General features: G+C 42.8%; 1 protein-coding gene across 1 annotated transcript in view; it reads left to right on the top strand.

Annotated features, from left to right (window-relative positions):
• The window catches only part of LOC145405048 (hemicentin-1-like), a 71,828-nt gene extending 56,873 nt beyond the window's left edge, over positions 1–14,955 (top strand). The window contains exons 4-15 of the mRNA XM_080276547.1: positions 4,277–4,497; positions 4,669–4,785; positions 5,070–5,210; positions 6,558–6,673; positions 7,289–7,436; positions 8,790–8,905; positions 9,102–9,247; positions 9,530–10,310; positions 11,091–11,196; positions 12,202–12,424; positions 13,595–13,732; positions 14,523–14,955. Of these exons, the coding sequence (XP_080132673.1) occupies positions 4,277–4,497; positions 4,669–4,785; positions 5,070–5,210; positions 6,558–6,673; positions 7,289–7,436; positions 8,790–8,905; positions 9,102–9,247; positions 9,530–10,310; positions 11,091–11,196; positions 12,202–12,424; positions 13,595–13,732; positions 14,523–14,794 (2,525 nt within the window). The 3' untranslated portion in view covers positions 14,795–14,955. The remainder of the gene's footprint in view (positions 1–4,276; positions 4,498–4,668; positions 4,786–5,069; positions 5,211–6,557; positions 6,674–7,288; positions 7,437–8,789; positions 8,906–9,101; positions 9,248–9,529; positions 10,311–11,090; positions 11,197–12,201; positions 12,425–13,594; positions 13,733–14,522) is intronic.
• The last annotated feature ends 2,274 nt before the right edge of the window (positions 14,956–17,229 follow it).

Raw genomic sequence — 17,229 nt, forward strand, 5'->3', positions numbered from 1 at the left:
CATACTGCTGTCATACAAGTTTTGGCACCACGTGTAAAGGTCTTAGTTGTGGCAATTTATGCGTAATATTGAAGTAACTAAGATGTAGGGTATCATACTGAGGAGGAAATTGAAATGCAGTGTGTCATACTTTCCGCCATGACCGCACTCTGAACACACGCTTTTAATACTGGAAATCAATCGGCAGGTTTGAATAAAGGTAGACGTTACTCATCGCTAGTGCCGGACCAGGGGGAGAGAGAGAGAGAGAGAGAGATTCTTGCTATAGCTGCCTTCACCTAAAATTTGCATCATAGCTTGTGTTTAAATCATGGTTATAGTATATTGCACCTGTTGTTGCCTTTTCATGTCGAGTGTGTAATGTAATTGTATTCCTGCTGTAATTTATCTCCATGTTTTTTTTTTTCTTTTTTTTTTATACAGATTTTTGGAAACGGAGGAGTTTGTACAGCCAGTATCCCCTTCTTATTACTTGCGGCGATAGCTAGTAGGTCAGTGAGTGGCCAACGTTCTTCTTCCTCTTGTTTCTGGCGGATTTGTTAAAAGGAGGCCTTTGGAAACATAACAGTGGTACCATATACTGCAATTTGATATAGAGAATCCAAATCTGCCATCTAGCGACAACTTTAGTATGAGTGGGTATTGGATCACTCTGTTAAGGTTAATTACTTTTTACAGCAAACTGAAATGAGCCTCGCCGCAGGTCCCAAAGCAAGTCTACTTTTTTTCTTTTTTCTTTTTTCAGTTTTGCGGTGGTAAAAAATCGTTTGGTGGCAGGAAGAATAGAATAAAGACGTCGTCGTTGAGAAGGAGTTAGAATGTTTGTGTGTGTGTGTGTGTGTGTGTGTGTGTGTGTTTTCGCGTAGGTTATGTATGAGAGTGCAAGAGAGTGTGTGCGTGCGTAGGCTACCTGTGGGCCCTAACAATGGAACACCATGATAAATGTTTGTGTTTAAGGCGCAGTGACTCGTACCCAACCTGCCTCATCTCTGCCTCTGCCTCACCCTCTGCTGTCCTGTTCACCCTTTCGCTATCCTGCTTCGTCCCTCCGCTTTCCTACCTCACACTGCCACATCTCTCTGCTGTACCCTACGTCACCCTTTTTAACTTCTCTGCTCCCCTGCCTAATTCCTCTGCTTTCCCGCCTCACCCCTTTGCTTTCCGCCTCACCCCTCCGCATTCCTGCCTCACCCCTGTGCTCTCCTGCCTCATCCCTCGGCTTTCGTGCCTCATCTCTCTACTTCCGTACGTCTCCCAGTCCCACGTTGCCTCTTCCCACTGCCTTCCTGTCTCACCCTGCCTCACTGTCGGGTGTCCTGCCTCGCCTTGCTTTCCTGCCTCGTCTTACCTTTCCCTGCCTCACCTCCATCATGTTCTCCTGCTTGACTAGTCTGTTAATCTTGATATACTGGACCCACTTCATCAGCATAATCTCTCTCTCTCTCTCTGTCTCTCTCTCTATAAAAAAAAAAAAAAAAAAAAAAAAAAAAAAAAAAAGTTAAATACTATAATAGTAAATTGTCACGTGAAAGAAAAATCAGCGACACTGACATTGCCTTCGACGGAGGAGTAAAAGTACCCAGGAAGGAGGGGAGAGAGAGAGAGAGAGAAACTAGATCTGTATTTCCTTCCCAGTGTTCGCGTACGTAAGAGCTCATAGGTTTTGGTAATATCGGCTTAATACACACACACACACACACACACACACACACACACACACACACATTTAGTGTGTATGATCTGTCGTTTATTTGTTTATCTATCTGTTTCTGTGTGTGTGTGTGTGTGTGTGTGTGTGTGTGTGTGTGTGTGTGTGTGTGTGTGTGCAACGAAATAATACCCAAACTTAGAATAAATCAAGATATGTGCAACGTTATGTCTTTTATTCATTTTTTTTTTTTTTTATTATTATTTTGTATGTGTGTGTGTGTGTGTGTGTGTGTGTGTGTGTGTGTGTGTGTGTGTGTGTGTGTGTGTGTGTGTGTGTGTGTTTGGCCGCCTGTCCGTGCCTGCCAGTTTTCCGTCTCTTCACACTTCTTCACATGGCTCCAATTTTCCGCTGGTCGCCCATGCATGTCGAATTAACCTTTTTGGTGCCAGCGTCATGGGAGGAGGGGCGTGAGAATGCAAAGGGGTAAAATAATGTGTTTCGTGCATTTTATGAGTTGTCATACGGTCTTTTATTGTTAATTTTTGTTTTTACTGTACACCATTAACCTTTACACGGTTCTGTCAGCAAATTAAATTTATGTTAGCCGGAATTGATGTTTACGCGGTGCATGAGAGGGGCGCCTTCACGTGGTGGCACCGGTATAATTGGACGGCAGTGGAATTACCAGGTTATACAAACACCCCTCACCTGTTCGCCGAAAGGAGGACGGTGGGCTGCAGGAGGAGGGCAGCTTCAGCTTCCAAGGCACCGAGTTTACGTTCAGACAAGCCTGGGGTCGCAGCTGCTACTGCTATATGCCTACGCGAGGTCCCGTAAACGCCTGTATGGTCTGTGTATCTATAACAGAAAAAGGTAGCAGCGAGTATTATTCCTCTCCCAGATACATACTAACTTGTCTTTTTCCGATATACCGAGTTTCTTACGTCGTGTGGGGAAGACTGGGTATGTTAGTGGGGACGTGGATGTGGCAGCGGGAGTAGGAAGTGAAAAAATGAGAGTAGGAAATGAATAAACCTTACCAACAACTCACAAGAAATCCCACAGCGGGGTGGAAGAGGAATGTTATATACGGGCTGCCGTTTATACATACGTGAGATCTTTCCCCTCGGAAGAACAAAGGCTATATAGCAGTGAAAATCAGAGGGGAATTGTGAGACGTCGGTGAGTCTGCAGTGAAATATTGGAACTTAAAAGCTGGAGATAAGACACACTTCCTCCTCCTTCACCTCCTTCTCCTTATCTGTCTATTTGTTTAACTCCTCCTTCTCTTTATATGTCTATCTGTTTTTCTGTCTGTCTTTTTGTATGTCCTTAATCCATCAGTAAGTCAGTCTGTATTGTTATTAGCCATCTGTCAGTCTCTCATTCTATCTATATATCTACCTACCCACCTACCTACCTATCTGTCTATCTGCCTGTCTATCTATCTATCAGTCTGTCTATCTCAGCCTTGACCTTTTTCCACCTCTAACCTCAAAACTAGAGTTACGTAAAGACAGGTTTTATTGTGTGTGTGTGTGTGTGTGTGTGTGTGTGTGTGTGTGTGTGTGTGTGTGTGTGTGTGTGTGTGTGTGTGTGTGTGTGTGTGTGTGTGTGTGTGTGTGTGTGTGTGTGTGTCACCTTTTCGTCCATACACATAATCATCATGCATTTTACTCTGTCTTCCCAAGTCATGCATTATTATCACGTTCTCTTTCATTTTGCCGTCATGCACTGTGCTTTCTCAGTCATGCTTCATATTGACTCTCCTACACCCCTTTTCGGTTGCGCATTATACACCCACTTAATCATGTTTACTGTCATGCACTTTGCACACTTCCCAGTCACGCATCATTAACACCAACCCACTCATTCACACAGTCATGCACTTCACTTCCCTCACGTCTTCCAGTCATGCATCATAGTAATTCACTTTCATTCATTTATACAGGCATGCACTCTGCATCATCATGCATTGTAATAATCCACTCACTCATTAGTATCCCCATGAAACTTATTCTTTCTCTAGTCACACACTGTAATTAACCCATTTACTCATGTTCGTCATGTACTTTACTCCTCCCAGTTATGCTTCATTTTTACCTATTAGGCATGCCAACAGTCATGCCCATAACTCTCTCCCCTGTTATTCATCATCGTAGTCATTCACCCACAAGGTATGGAGGTTGATGAGGCTTGGGAACTGACGAGAGATTGATAATGGTGAATGAACTGTGGAGAGAGATCATGGAAAGGAATTGACACCACCCCATCACCTGATAGTTGATGGATAGTATGAAGTGCATCTATAAAATTACACACAGAAGAAAAGTAAAAGAAAAATAGTATATGTATGGGGTCTTGCCTGTAAAGTGGAGTTCAGGATTCTGGGACCTTGAATGGTGAGTGGGTGAGTTTGTGGCCCACTTCAGTTACCATGTTGTTAGTTCTTCTTCCATCACGGTTTTCTCTTACTGCTTGACCTTACCTGATCCCATCTTTGAGTTGGAAAAAAGAGGTCAGAGTGATGATGATGGGAAAAGGAGGTCAGAATGATGGTGATGACGATGGGAAAAAGGGGACGGAATGATGGTGATGATAATGATATCTCCCTCTTTTTTGCAGTGGTTGCTGGGGGTCCTGCACAGCGTGAGTACAGACAGGTTGCGCTGACAGAGGGTGCAGGGGCGGCGGCAGGGATTGGAGCTGGTGGTGGGGGGGAGCAACCCAAGATCACCTACAGCAAGGAGACCATAGCGGGGCAGGGGGAGAGGGTCAAGATAGACTGTGGGGTGGAGGGCGTTGACCTCACTGGTGTCAATGAATTCAGCGTCTCGTGGAGCAAGGTAAGGTTTTGGGACGGAGCTAGGAAGGGTTAGTCTTGGAAGTTTCAGATTTTGATGTATGAAGGTCAGATCTGTTTTATTTGTGGGTTGAGACTGACTGTGGGTTGGAGGGGGTTGACCTCACTGGTGTCATCATAGTGAAAAGGTTAATTCATCCATTCTTCGTTACAGATTGACGTAGAGAAGCCGACCAACTCTTACCCCATCAGCACCAACGAGAAAGTAGTGCTATTCTCCACGAAGTATGACGTGGAGCACACGGAGCAGTCACAGCGATACTCACTCATTGTGCGTGGTGGGAGAGAGAGAGAGAGAGAGAGAGAGAGTGTGTGTGTGTGTGTGTGTGTGTGTGATATTGTATTGTTTTGCGAACAAAGGCAATTTCTTTATATCTCTTGTACTTTGCTTATCTTCATGTAGACCAGGTTTTTATTCTTATCTATCCCATCCTAAGATCCAGTAAGTTATATCACTCACTCCTTTTTATGTTTGGATGATAAGAGGCAAATAAATATCGTTTATTGAAAGCAAGCGCGAACTGTACTCTCCAGTTTTCCCCATTTCCTGTACAGATCAAATCCCTGGAGGAAGAGGATACAGGGCTGTACCGTTGTACCGTCAACTTTGGGGAGGACCAGAAGATTAATGCTGATGTGCCTGTCCACCTCCAACAGGCCCCATACTTCACAGATGATTTCACCAAGACACTTACGGTAAATTACTATATTTTTCTAAGTAGGTGTATTTGTGTTTTCATCCAAGGGGAGGTTAGGGATTATTTGCTAACACAATGCCACACAGGGTGATCACCTCTCGTGTTGTGTGTTAGTGATTAGTGTAGGCCCAGTTCCCTGTGTCCCTGATGGAGAAAATAAAAAAGATTGGATGATAAATAGATTAGTGTTAAAAAAGATTACATTATGAATAGATTTATATTCTCTATTCTTATTCATATTGTTTAGATTTGCTATCTGTTCTTTCTTTACATTCTTTCTCCATAATGTAAGTTTCATTAACCCTGCTTGTCTGTCATTTCTTTTCCTTCTTCTTTTCTCTCTCCATAACCTAAGCTTCATTGACCCTGCTTCCTCACCTTCATGCACTCCCTGCTTCATTTCCTGTTGTCAGATCTGTAGCGCGATAGCACTTCTCACCCCACCATCAACTCATGCACAGTATTTCAACCCTCATTCGTATCCTTCTTCCTTCTCATCAGTTCTTTCCTTCATTTCCTCTTTCATCCCCCTTCCTTCCTCCTTCATTCCTTCATTCCCTCTTTCATCTCCCTTCCTTCCTCCTTCATTATTTCATTCCCTCTCTCATCCCCCTTCCTTCCTCCATTCCTTTCTTCCTCTTCCAGTTCTACCCATCTTCCTTCATCTTTCTTTTCACTTAACTTTTTCTTTTTTATACCCTTCCTTCTTTTACCATTCCTCTCTCTGCCAGTCTTCCTCGTCCATTCATTGCCTTCTTCCTCCATCTTCTTCCTTCCTTCTGATCTCTTCTGCTCCTCCATCCCTTTTCTTTCCCTCCCTTCATCCCCTTCTTTCTTTCCTTTCTTATTTAACTTCATTTCCATTTCTTCTCCTCTCCACCACTTTCTCTCATCCTCATTTTCTTTTTCTCCTCCCTTTCGTTCACTTTCTCCATCATCTTCTCCCATTCTCTGTCACACCCTTTCCCCCATTGTTCTTTCATGTTGCTCTGTCTCTTCATACTTTTCTTACTGTGAAACAGAATGGACAGACAATCATAATTCATTAAGTAAAGGATAGATTCCAAAATACAGCATCTTTGTCCATGATATTAACATTAGCAACATATAAGACAACACAAACAAGCTATATTCATTAATAAATTGGCAAGAAAGAGGAACTAGGTAGCTTCCTAATGTCATGATGGTGATGATAATGGCTCCATTCTTAGGTTAAAAAGAAAGAAAGAAAAGCCATGATGTTGATAATGATGAGGACAGTGATGATTATGACCTAATATTGACTCACCACCATGATCCCATATGCCCTCCTCATGTAACCTTTCGCCCCTGGTGCCACCCCCAGGTGACAGTAGGTGACTCCATCAGCATCGACTGCCAGCCTGGTGGTTGGCCTCGCCCGGATGTGTACTGGGAGCGACTCAATGATGAGCTCCCTTACTACGGTGGCAAGTTCTTCAAGTGAGTTTACCTTGTACCTTGTAATTTGGTGCTGACAAGGAGCCTACATGTGGTGATGCTGTTCTCTGTGGATGGAGTAGCTGTGGCATCCACCTGGGAATCAAACCTCCTTATACGTCTCAGCACCTTGCTGTGGCAAGGACCCTGGTCCATCCCTGGTGAGGTGCACTTCTACAAGGAGGTACTGGATCCCTACACAGTGTATATACAGTACTGCACTGCACCTGTAGGATGGCTCCACAGAAGCAGTTGCTTACCTGTGCTCAACCATTCAGGGGTCTGCTTGACCAAACAGACTGGGATTAAGCAGCAACAACAACTTCATGATTTTTGTGTGGTTTTGAAGCAAGGTGTGATTGTGTTGAAACTTTTGGACTGTTTAAACTTGAACCCAGTGGATTGCAGGCTGAAGATGCCCTCCTTCCACTCTCCATCCACTCTCAGCCTTTTAGGAATAGGAAGAGACAAGGGATATTTGTATTGCTGGGCAGCGAAGCAGCTCAGTTGTATTGGTGCCACAGCTTGAAGGTGTCCTTTCTAGCACCACATTGATGGTGAAGTTGATGGTGTTATAATATGGTGTTTTGCTGTACTCTGTCATTTGCCTTTTCCCAGATCCAACCAGTTGGACATCCCCCTGGTTGAGGTTGAACACCGCGGTCACTATGTCTGCTATGCTGACAATGGCTTGGGTCAGCCTGCCACCTCCCACGTCATACTGCACGTACAGTTCCCACCTGAGCTCCACGTGGCAGCCTCCAGGGTATGTGATATACTGATTTTATGCTTTGTGGTTTAGATAATGACTGGTTTTCTATAGCTTAAAGTATTGTAGCAAGTGTATGTGTGTATGAGAATGTTGAATTATAGCTGTGTTAGTTAGTTGGGGATATCAGAGGAAAAAAGCTAACAACCTGGAAAGAACAAGTTTTCCCTATTTGGTGGTGGGAGGAGTGTTAGGACAAGATGAAGGTGGATAGATATGGTAAGTGAATGTATGACAAAGCAAATTATGAAAATTGTCAAGGCTAGAGAACTGACAGGGGACGGAGTTTCTGGGATGAAGTATGTATGGAGATGCACACAACAAGGTTTTGGTACCCCCTTTTTATTGGCTTAGTAGTCATTGATTGCTCTGTAAATCAGGAAACTATTTACTGCATTGTGTGGTAGTCATGCAGCCAGATGATGCATGGTGGTTTAGTGGGTTACTCTAACATGACTGAGCCTGTAAGAGTTTATATTTGTGGAATGGTTGGATTTTTTTTTTTTTTTGCCCAGATAAGGGTACAGAAGGGGCAAAAAAGGATGATTTAATGGATGAATGGACAGTCGATGATTGACTATACAGTATATTATTTGGTAGATGTGTGTAAGACTCATATATAAAGATACTGTATACTATATTACCAAAATATGTGCAGGTAGAGATAGGATTTTATGGACTTCATTGATATGTAAATGACTATGTGGACTATTTTACTGGGTATGGTATTGATAGTTCTCCTATTGTCTTACACTCCTCAATCTTGTTTCTGGATTCTGCCTTGCTCCATCTTTAGAGGGGAAAAGCATCAGGATGTTGATGATGTCAGTGATGCAACATTTGCAAATCACCCCTTCCACACACAAAATCCAGGACAAGCTAACTGCAAATATTAAGATTAGTGTAGGTATTAAGACCTGAAACTGTACTGCAGAGTTTCAACCTGGTGGTCTAGTGGCCATAACACCCCTGTTGGAGTGATGGCCTTGCGTTGGTTCAGTCTTCAAGAGGTGTCTGGAGGATTTCAGTCATGTAATGCCATTAAGGGCAATAGGCTAGTTGTATACTCGTAAATGTACTGGACAGTGTTATCCTATTCTCCTGCTCCTGTCCCTACTTCTAAGGATGTAAATTGGGACTGGCTCTAGCCTTTTTTTTTTTTTTTTTTCTCAATGAGTTCCCCCCTCTATCAGATTGTTTTTTTCTTGTTCTCCAACCCCTACTTCACCCTTCATCCTACCCTTAGTGGGAAAAAGAGGTTGGAATGATGATGATGATGATGATGATTTGCCATCATACATGTGACAGCATTTCCACATCACAAATTACTTCTGCCACCCTCCAAACCAGGTATTCACAAACAACCTTGAGCCTGCCTCCCTTGAGTGCTCAGTGAAGGGTTACCCAACTCCTGATGTCACGTGGTACAAGGACAACACAGCCATCCTTGGTACTGCTAATTTGAGGTTGGTATGTGTGAAATTACTGGATGCATTTCTCAGTTGTTTTGTAGTTGTTGTTGTTGTGGGTCCAGGCGTAGCTGAATGGGAACCCAGTCTAATCTCATGAAATCGTACAAAAGCTAACCAAATACAGTTTTAACGCAGTGTAATCTAACCAAACCAGATGACCCCAGTCTAATCCCTTGTCATTCCTTTTCAGGTTGGAGAATGTAGAGGTTGAGGATGAGGTTGGAGGTGTGAGGTCAACCTTGAGAGTGGGCAGTGTGACTACAGATGACCTGGGCCAGTACACCTGCCGGGCTACCAATGTGATAGGCAGGGTAGAGAAGACCATCACGCTTATGAGTAAGTTATGTAGCAGACAGAAAGCATTTTAGTATTTTAATCCATGGAATTTCTTATTCTAATATAAGTGTATCTTGTATACACTCAGTGATGTCTGATATAGGTTATCTTTTTCTTTCAGTCAGGATTCCTAGGGCTTGAATGGTAGGTGAACATGAGTGTGGCCTACTTTTTTTGGCCGTGCTGTTGATCAGTTCTCCTTCCCCCCCCCCCCTTTTTTATTTATTTTTTTTATTTTTTTATGATAATGATGGTAATGATATTTCTGTGCCTCTTTGTTAGCCAAGTCACCACCAGTGATACTGAAGCAGTCCCGACACGAGGTGTGGTACAGCTTGGAGAAGAGCAGGGAGAGGAATGCCCTGCCAGTTGTGATAGAGTGTGAGGCTGAGGGCGCCCCATCCCCAACTTACAGCTGGACCAAGAATGGTGAGCCTCTCCGCTGGCAGACTGACCACCGCTTCTCACTGGAGGATGGTACTGGGAACCTGCTTATCAGTGACCCCCAGCTGTCTGATAATGGCCTCTACCAGTGCTTTGCTTTTAATGACCTTGGTACAGCAGCAGCCGATCCTGTCTACCTCGTCAACGTAACCAGGATCCGATTCTCAAACGACGGCGACCCAAGCGATACGTATCACCTGGAGGCGGAATTGGGTCGGCCCTACAAGCTTTCGTGTCCCAGCGCCACCGGGTATCCAACACCCAAGCTGGACTGGGTCAAGGCCATCCAGCATGAGGAGAATATGGAGCTGGAGTTTGTGAAGGAGGAACGGGTGGTGGCAGACCCTGAGGGCAGCCTGTGGTTCACGCACATCACACCAGAGGACGATACCAAGGCCAACGGATTCCAGTACATATGTCTGGCATCCACACCTTTTGAGCCCTATGATTTCTCCATCGCCTCCATCATTGAGCTGAGTGTTAAGGACCCATCAGATGGGGCACACAATTTGAAGGAAGAGTCGCTGAACGTGGAGAGCTTCCCTATGTTCACGTCAGGCAGTAGCGTCACCATCAGGGCCGGCGGTCAGGGTCTACTGTGGTGCATCTATGGTGGAGAGTGAGTACCTTGGCTGGAATTTGACTGTATAGTCTGGGAGGGAGGCTTACAGGATGCTGTGTTGTTAGTTCTCTTACTAAGCTTTTCTGTTGTTTGAAGTCTTGCCTATCTTATTTAGTCACATGGAGTTTATGATTTATAAGAAGTACATCTGAGAAAAAAAAGAATTTTGCTCTCTCTCTCTTTCTCTCTCTCTCTCTCTCTCTATTAAAACTTGTAGAGCTGATACCTAAAATAGGGTTCATCTGCAGGTTTCAGTTGGTTATCATATTAACATTCAGTGCCAAGAGGTATAATAATCATATAGAATGAAAAGTGACATGATAACTTTTTCATCATCATCGTCATCACTATCTCATTGACGCTGTGTTCTTTCCTAGGAACTCCCCTGCAGGGAATGGCCTAGACAAAATTTCCTCCAGGCTGCCTACTTGTCACATACTGTTGCCATGCTTTTAATTCATATTTTTTCTCTCTCACCTGACTCACCAGTGTACTATTTCACTCTCTTCTTATATACTGTCCCCTTCTAGTATTACAGTATTACTCCTTGCCTTGTCTGAAGACATTCTTTAGCACTCCGCATTCTTTAAATATTATCATACCATATAATCTCTGTGTATTCAGTAATTCCACATCTCACCTGAAGCCCTTTATTCCATTCCAGAAGACTCATAAATCTTCCAGCTTTTGCCTGCAGCTATTTTGAAAATGATAATTCCTTGTCCTTACCCTGCCTGTCTTACTTTACCCGTCCCTAATTTAGGCTCATGCCCCCAGGCCATCTCCTGAGGTGTCGTGGCGGAGGGCTGACGGGGTGGTGCTGGACAAGAAGCGCTTCTCCACAAAGAACTTTGGCCGCACCCTTGTCATTGAGGACCCACAGGTTGAGAGTCTATTGTTTTTGTAACCAGCTCTTACTGATTTGTTGTACTTAGTGCATTATATTTTACAGGTATTTTGATTTTACAGTGACTATTATAGTAGCAGTTCTATTATAGTAGTAGTTGTAGTAAGATTGTAATAAATAGTGATTTGTTCGTTCGTTCGTTTTTTGAAGGCTCCAACTTGCTTGCATGCGTCGGCCTTGGTCACTTAATGGTGGCTCTCCATGCTGCTCAGTTTCTGGCAGCTTCCCTAATAAGTCCCTTATCCCTGAGGTCACACTAAATGACCTCAGGCCAGGTCTTTTGGGTCTACCACTCCCAACCATACCCCTAACACTTTCTGCACCCAGTTTTCATACCCCATCCTCTCGACATGTCCAAACCATCTCAATCTACCTCTCCTTATCACAACCCCAATACACTCCAGTCCCATCCTACCCCTCAACTCTTCCTTTGTAAACCTAGTCCCCCCCAGGCCTCGCAATAAGGGGCGCATTGCACACCCACTTAATCATTGTCATTTCTGTATATTTGAGCCTGCAGATAGCTTCTTCCTTTACTGCTTAAGCCTCACTACCATACAGCATTACACTCCTAACCCTTGCAGCATACAAAGATCCCTTAGCATGGAGGGAGAGTCTTTTCAATGTCAGGAGAGGCAACAGCTCCCCGAACTTTTGCAACCACTCCTCACTCTAGCCACAGGGCTAGCTCCAGCCCCACCCCCAGCACAGAACATGTCCCCCAAATAATAGAACTCTTCCACACACTCAAGAGACTCACCAGCAAGTTCAATCCTCTCAGTATGTTATAGCATATTATATATGATAGCTGAGATAGTTCATTTGAAAAAATGAGATTGCTTTTTTGTGTTGTGGATGCCTCTCTACTGCAGTGGATAACAATAAGCATAAATATATAGATATACAGTACTGTACTTTATGTATTATGCCTACACACACCTCTGTATATTATATGAATTAAAAATTATATACTCACCCTAGGTGAGTGATGCAGGACAGTACGAGTGCCTCGCAACAAATGGTGTGGGCGATGCCAAGATGAGTGTGATGAATGTTACGGTGGAGCAGGCACCCACCTTCATGCAGAACCTCACTTCCCAGACGGTGCAAGTCGGTGCCACAGTCACCTTCACCTGTGAAGCCGAAGCAACCACCAACGTCACATACACATGGATGGTCAATGGCAGGGTCATCAGTGAGAAAGGTGTGCTCATTTATCAGATGATATCAGTGGGTGTGTTCTGAGATTGGGTTGAGAAATGAGATGCTTTGAGGTACAAAGGATTTCAAAGGAAAACAAAGAGCAACGGACCTTACTGGCTTTCTGAGACATATTATCCAGTAGGCTACAACTAAGGTAAATAATCTGTGAATTAGAGGCATGTATAGCAAAGCTGGGAGGTGTGTGCACATGGAGATGGAGTGCTCAGAGATGTGGGTATATTATGATGGGTGTGGGCAGAGTTGTGAGTATATGAAGGGTATGGACAGAGGTATAGGTATATTATGATGGGTGTGGGCAGAGTTGTGGGTATATGAAGGGTGTGGGCAGAGGTATGGGTATATAAAGGGTGTTGTCAAAGATGTGGGTATATTATGAAAAGTGTGGGCAGAGTTGTATAGATATATATATATATATATATATATAGATATATATATATATATATATATATATATATATATATATATATATATATATATATATATATATATATATATATATAGATATATATATATACAGAGAGAGAGAGAGAGAGAGAGAGAGAGGGTCTGTTTAGCTCTGTGTGTATAGGAAGAACTTCAGTCAGTTAATCATACCACATAGTGAACTGAGAAAATTGTGTAGGCCACAGGTTACAAGTTTCTCATACAACAGATCTTAACACTGCTGAATTGCTGAGTTCATTCTTAAGTTAAATCATGCTCAAACAGTCTGTACTTTTTTTTTTTTTTTTTCTTTCTTTTTTTTTAACTTATTTCTTGTTAGCTTGAAATAACAGTCGTCATTTCCGTGAGAGGATGATCGGACCTCATACTGTCACTGTTGATGGCTCCAGTATTACTTTATGCTAATGTTGTTATTATCTGTAAGGTTTTTCCTCGCTCTCTCTCTCTCTCTCTCTCTCTAAAAGTTTTGAAAATAAGTTATAATAATTTTTGCCTCTTCACGTTCTAAATCACGATCATCGTCATCCTCACCCAGCCCCATAGTACCAGCTGAGAGGGTGAGGACATCCAACATCATCATCCTCATCATCATCATTAGTGGCAGCAGCAGCATCCTTCCCAACCTCTTTACCCACTTAAGAGTGCAGTGAAGAAAAAGAGAGAAAAAAAATATAAATGTACTACCTCACTGATGTCTCTTCCTTAGACGCACACCACCGTCGTCGTATTGAAGGCCCCACCCTCACCATTACGGATGCTGCACTCACTGACATGGGGAATTATGCCTGCAACGCCACATCCACCCTCGGCTATGCTTATGGCCAGGCTGCACTCACTGTCTTGCGTAAGTCCAACGATGAACCTTTTGGACCATTTTAGTTGTGAATTAACCCCATCAGTGTAATGATGTACCGTAATTTTACTATTTTATGTATATGTGTCCGTATCAGTTTTGTAATAGTGAGAAGAAAGTAATGAAGATATCATCATAATGTACAGAAGAGGTACAAGATAAAATGGAAATCAACAGTTAATCAATGAGATTTCAACCTTCAGGTCCTGGAGGTCTCTCATTTGAATATATTGTGATGTTACCCAGAATACAGTACTGTATATCCTATCTTTGTTGTGAGATCAGGATCATTGGAACAGGAGCCCAGTTGACTGCAGGTTATAATTCCCCTTTTTCAGAAGTTCACCATTGTCGTTTCAGGAAATTGGGTGGGAGGTAAGATGCCTTACCCTGAACGGGACTGAGGCGTCTGGCAATAGATAGATAGATAGATAGATTTTTTTCAACTTTTGACTTAATTACATACTTGATGATTTTTGATGATCAGTTTCCGGAAGCCCAGCAGTTCTCGTACATAATCACAGTCCTTCACCTGTCATCGTTTCTGTGCCAGTACTCACCATCCATATTGAATACACGCTAGGACAGTCTCATTCAGGACTGATGTGATGGTACTAGTGGGGTTGTTTTTGTGGCTTGTCAGTGGTTCTTGTGGAGTGTACAGTGTATTTTAACAAAACTTAGGTACCAGACTGTTCACTCACCCATTACATTCAGGAGTTTGATGAAACAAATTCAAGGATGGACTAATTGTAGTCTTAAGACTCTATTCTCTTTGCAGCCGACCCTCGAGCTGGTGGTGGTACAGGTATATGTGTGGGAGTGGAGGCCCTTCGTCAGGAGGTGGCCACTCTACGTGATGCCCTCTCACTCCTGCAGACCACCATCACTGAGAATCATGACATCACCAAAGCAGCCTTCCTCACACTCTCAGACAAACTCCAGCAGCTGTCTGTCATTAATGATGCACAGTCACAGCAGGAGATGAAGTCCCAGGAGCAGCAAAAGGAAGAGGAACCACCTGTTACCACTGTCCTTCCTCCTGTTGCTTAAGGCTCCTTGTTCCTTCATTTGTGGGGCTTTTGTTTCTTAGTTAGTCACAGTGTCAACATGGTTTGACAATAATTGTGTATTTAAGAGTTGTGATTGAATGAAGTTTATTATTATTATTGTTACTGGGCATGTGAGCTATGTTTCTGAGCTCCTTGCCGAAGTTGATGGCATTCTTAAGTACCTAAACCGCTTATTATTTAGGCTAGTGTTTTTAAGTTCTTGAATGCAGAGATCTTGTCAGCTTCTAGTGTAATTCAGCAGACCTGACTGTGCATTTATACATTAACCCTTTAGTTTTTAGGACGGTCCAATTTAATCACAAATTTTGGACACAAGTGCAGGTTGTGGACTCCAATAAAAACCAGTGTAAGTTCGTGTGGGCCTAGGAAGCTTTCTGACTGCTCTTCCTTAGGGATTTATTTTTCATGTTATAACCTGTCATTCTTATGTATGTTATTGCATTAAAAAAAAATCATTGTACAGTACATTGCGTAAGTAGCAGACAAGAAAATATTATCCCCATCAATTAGACGACCAACTTTTTATTATAATCATACAATCTCCATATGATTTTAGTCAACTTAGGGGAGACTGTCTGAAGTTCAGGGGTTAGGTACAGCATCATCAGTTTACCCCATCAGTACTTTTTTTTTTAAGTAAAATAAACCATCTGGTGGTAGCATAATTAAAATGATAAATATATATTTTGATTGAAAGGGATAATGTGTTGTGGCAACAGGCTCATCTGAAATATGAACCCAGTGGACTGCAGGCTTAATTTGCCCTTCTGCAGCCAACCACCCTCTTTTTAGGGGATAGGAGAGTAGCCAAGGGATGTTTGTGTAATCTGGCATTTGAGCCACCCAGTAATATTGGTGCCACCCAGTAATATTGGTGCCACCCAGTAATATGCTGTCCCTCTCCAGCCACCAAGATAATTTTTCATGTGCAGAAATAATATGGTAAGGAAGAAGTGTCAAAAAGTCTCCTAAGCTGGCAGCATTATGGTTCTTGGTGTCACATAACATCCACTGCAGTACCAAAATGCCAGTATTACATTAGATTTAACTTAGGGCATTGTGTGCAATATTGTTCAACTCCAATATTCCTCTGAGGGCAGTGTGTGTGTGTGTTGATTGTCTGTCTTCCTATTCCCTTAGTGGAGAGTTTCCAGGAAGGGACAAGAGAAACAAAGGCACAGTATATACCAGTACGTCCATCTGTTGTCACACGTTTGTTTTGTTATAAGGTAATAAATGCCTACTTGTTACCGGAGTTTTTTGTCATTTGTTGCAACCAGTTAAGTGTTAGGTGGCGGCGACCATCATCCACTCACTTGATGTAGTGCTACCTACTTCTTCCTTCACCTTTGTCATTCTTTTTCTGTGTCTACCCTCCTTTCTTCCTTTTTCTACCATCTTTCCTGTCACCTTTTATTACTCTTCTTTCCTTTAAAGGTGGCTCTACATTGAGTGGCATGCCTAATGCTTTTTTGTAAGCCAGGAAACCATTTACAGTGCTGGGTGGTAACCATATAACCAACCTGCACATATTCCCTATGTGTAAACAAGTGGGTTGGTGGAAAGTTAGTACCCGCCTCCCCCTGTAAAACCACTAATTCTAAGACTAATGGTCACCCCTCTTGGGATTATGGCATCTGGCTATGGATAGAGTTAAATGAAAAGGGGAATTACTGTAGTGCATTAATCTTAACTGACAAATATCCTTAACCCCTTTCGGCTTAGTTGTTGGACAAGTGTATTCAGACTGGAGGGTTGATCTGATTAGTAAGCAACGAGACTTATTCCTGTTTCAAAACTAAGGCACACTGAATGTCATGTAACTGCAACCGAACATTTAACTTGTGGTGCTGGTATATTGTAGTTCCATCAGGTGAAAACAAACGTACTATAAAACAGCAGCAATACACGTCTCCTAATGGACACTGTTATACTGATATATACTTTGTCATCACAATATCAATGGGCTTGGTGTAAGGTTCAGATTGAGAGATATAAATAATACAGAGGAGGCTATTAAGATGTGATAGGTTGACTGTATTGCTAAGGAAGAGATGTTATGAAGCTTCCATTGCCACCTAGATTACTGCCAATGACTGTGTAGTGGATCTGGCCCTCTGTAGCTGCTTTGTAGACTTTGGTAACAATTGTTTAACTGAAACAAAGGGATAATAGTCTGTATGTTGTCAGATACCTTAATTCCATAAGGGGTGGCCACAAACAAATCACCTTCATGTTGCTGTCCCTTTGTCATTTGTCTCCTGTCCCTCCAGCTCACCCACTTTTATCATATTTCTCTCCATTCCATTCCTCTTCTCATCCTTGGTCTCCCCCTCCACCTAACTCACATACAGTACTGTACACTCTTTTGTCACTCTGTCATTCTTCATCCTCTATACATGGCCTAACCATCTC

This window comes from Coenobita brevimanus, chromosome 65 (genome assembly GCF_032717465.1).
Source record: "Coenobita brevimanus isolate Jiangsu-jjx chromosome 65, ASM3271746v2, whole genome shotgun sequence".
NCBI lineage: Eukaryota > Metazoa > Arthropoda > Malacostraca > Decapoda > Coenobitidae > Coenobita > Coenobita brevimanus.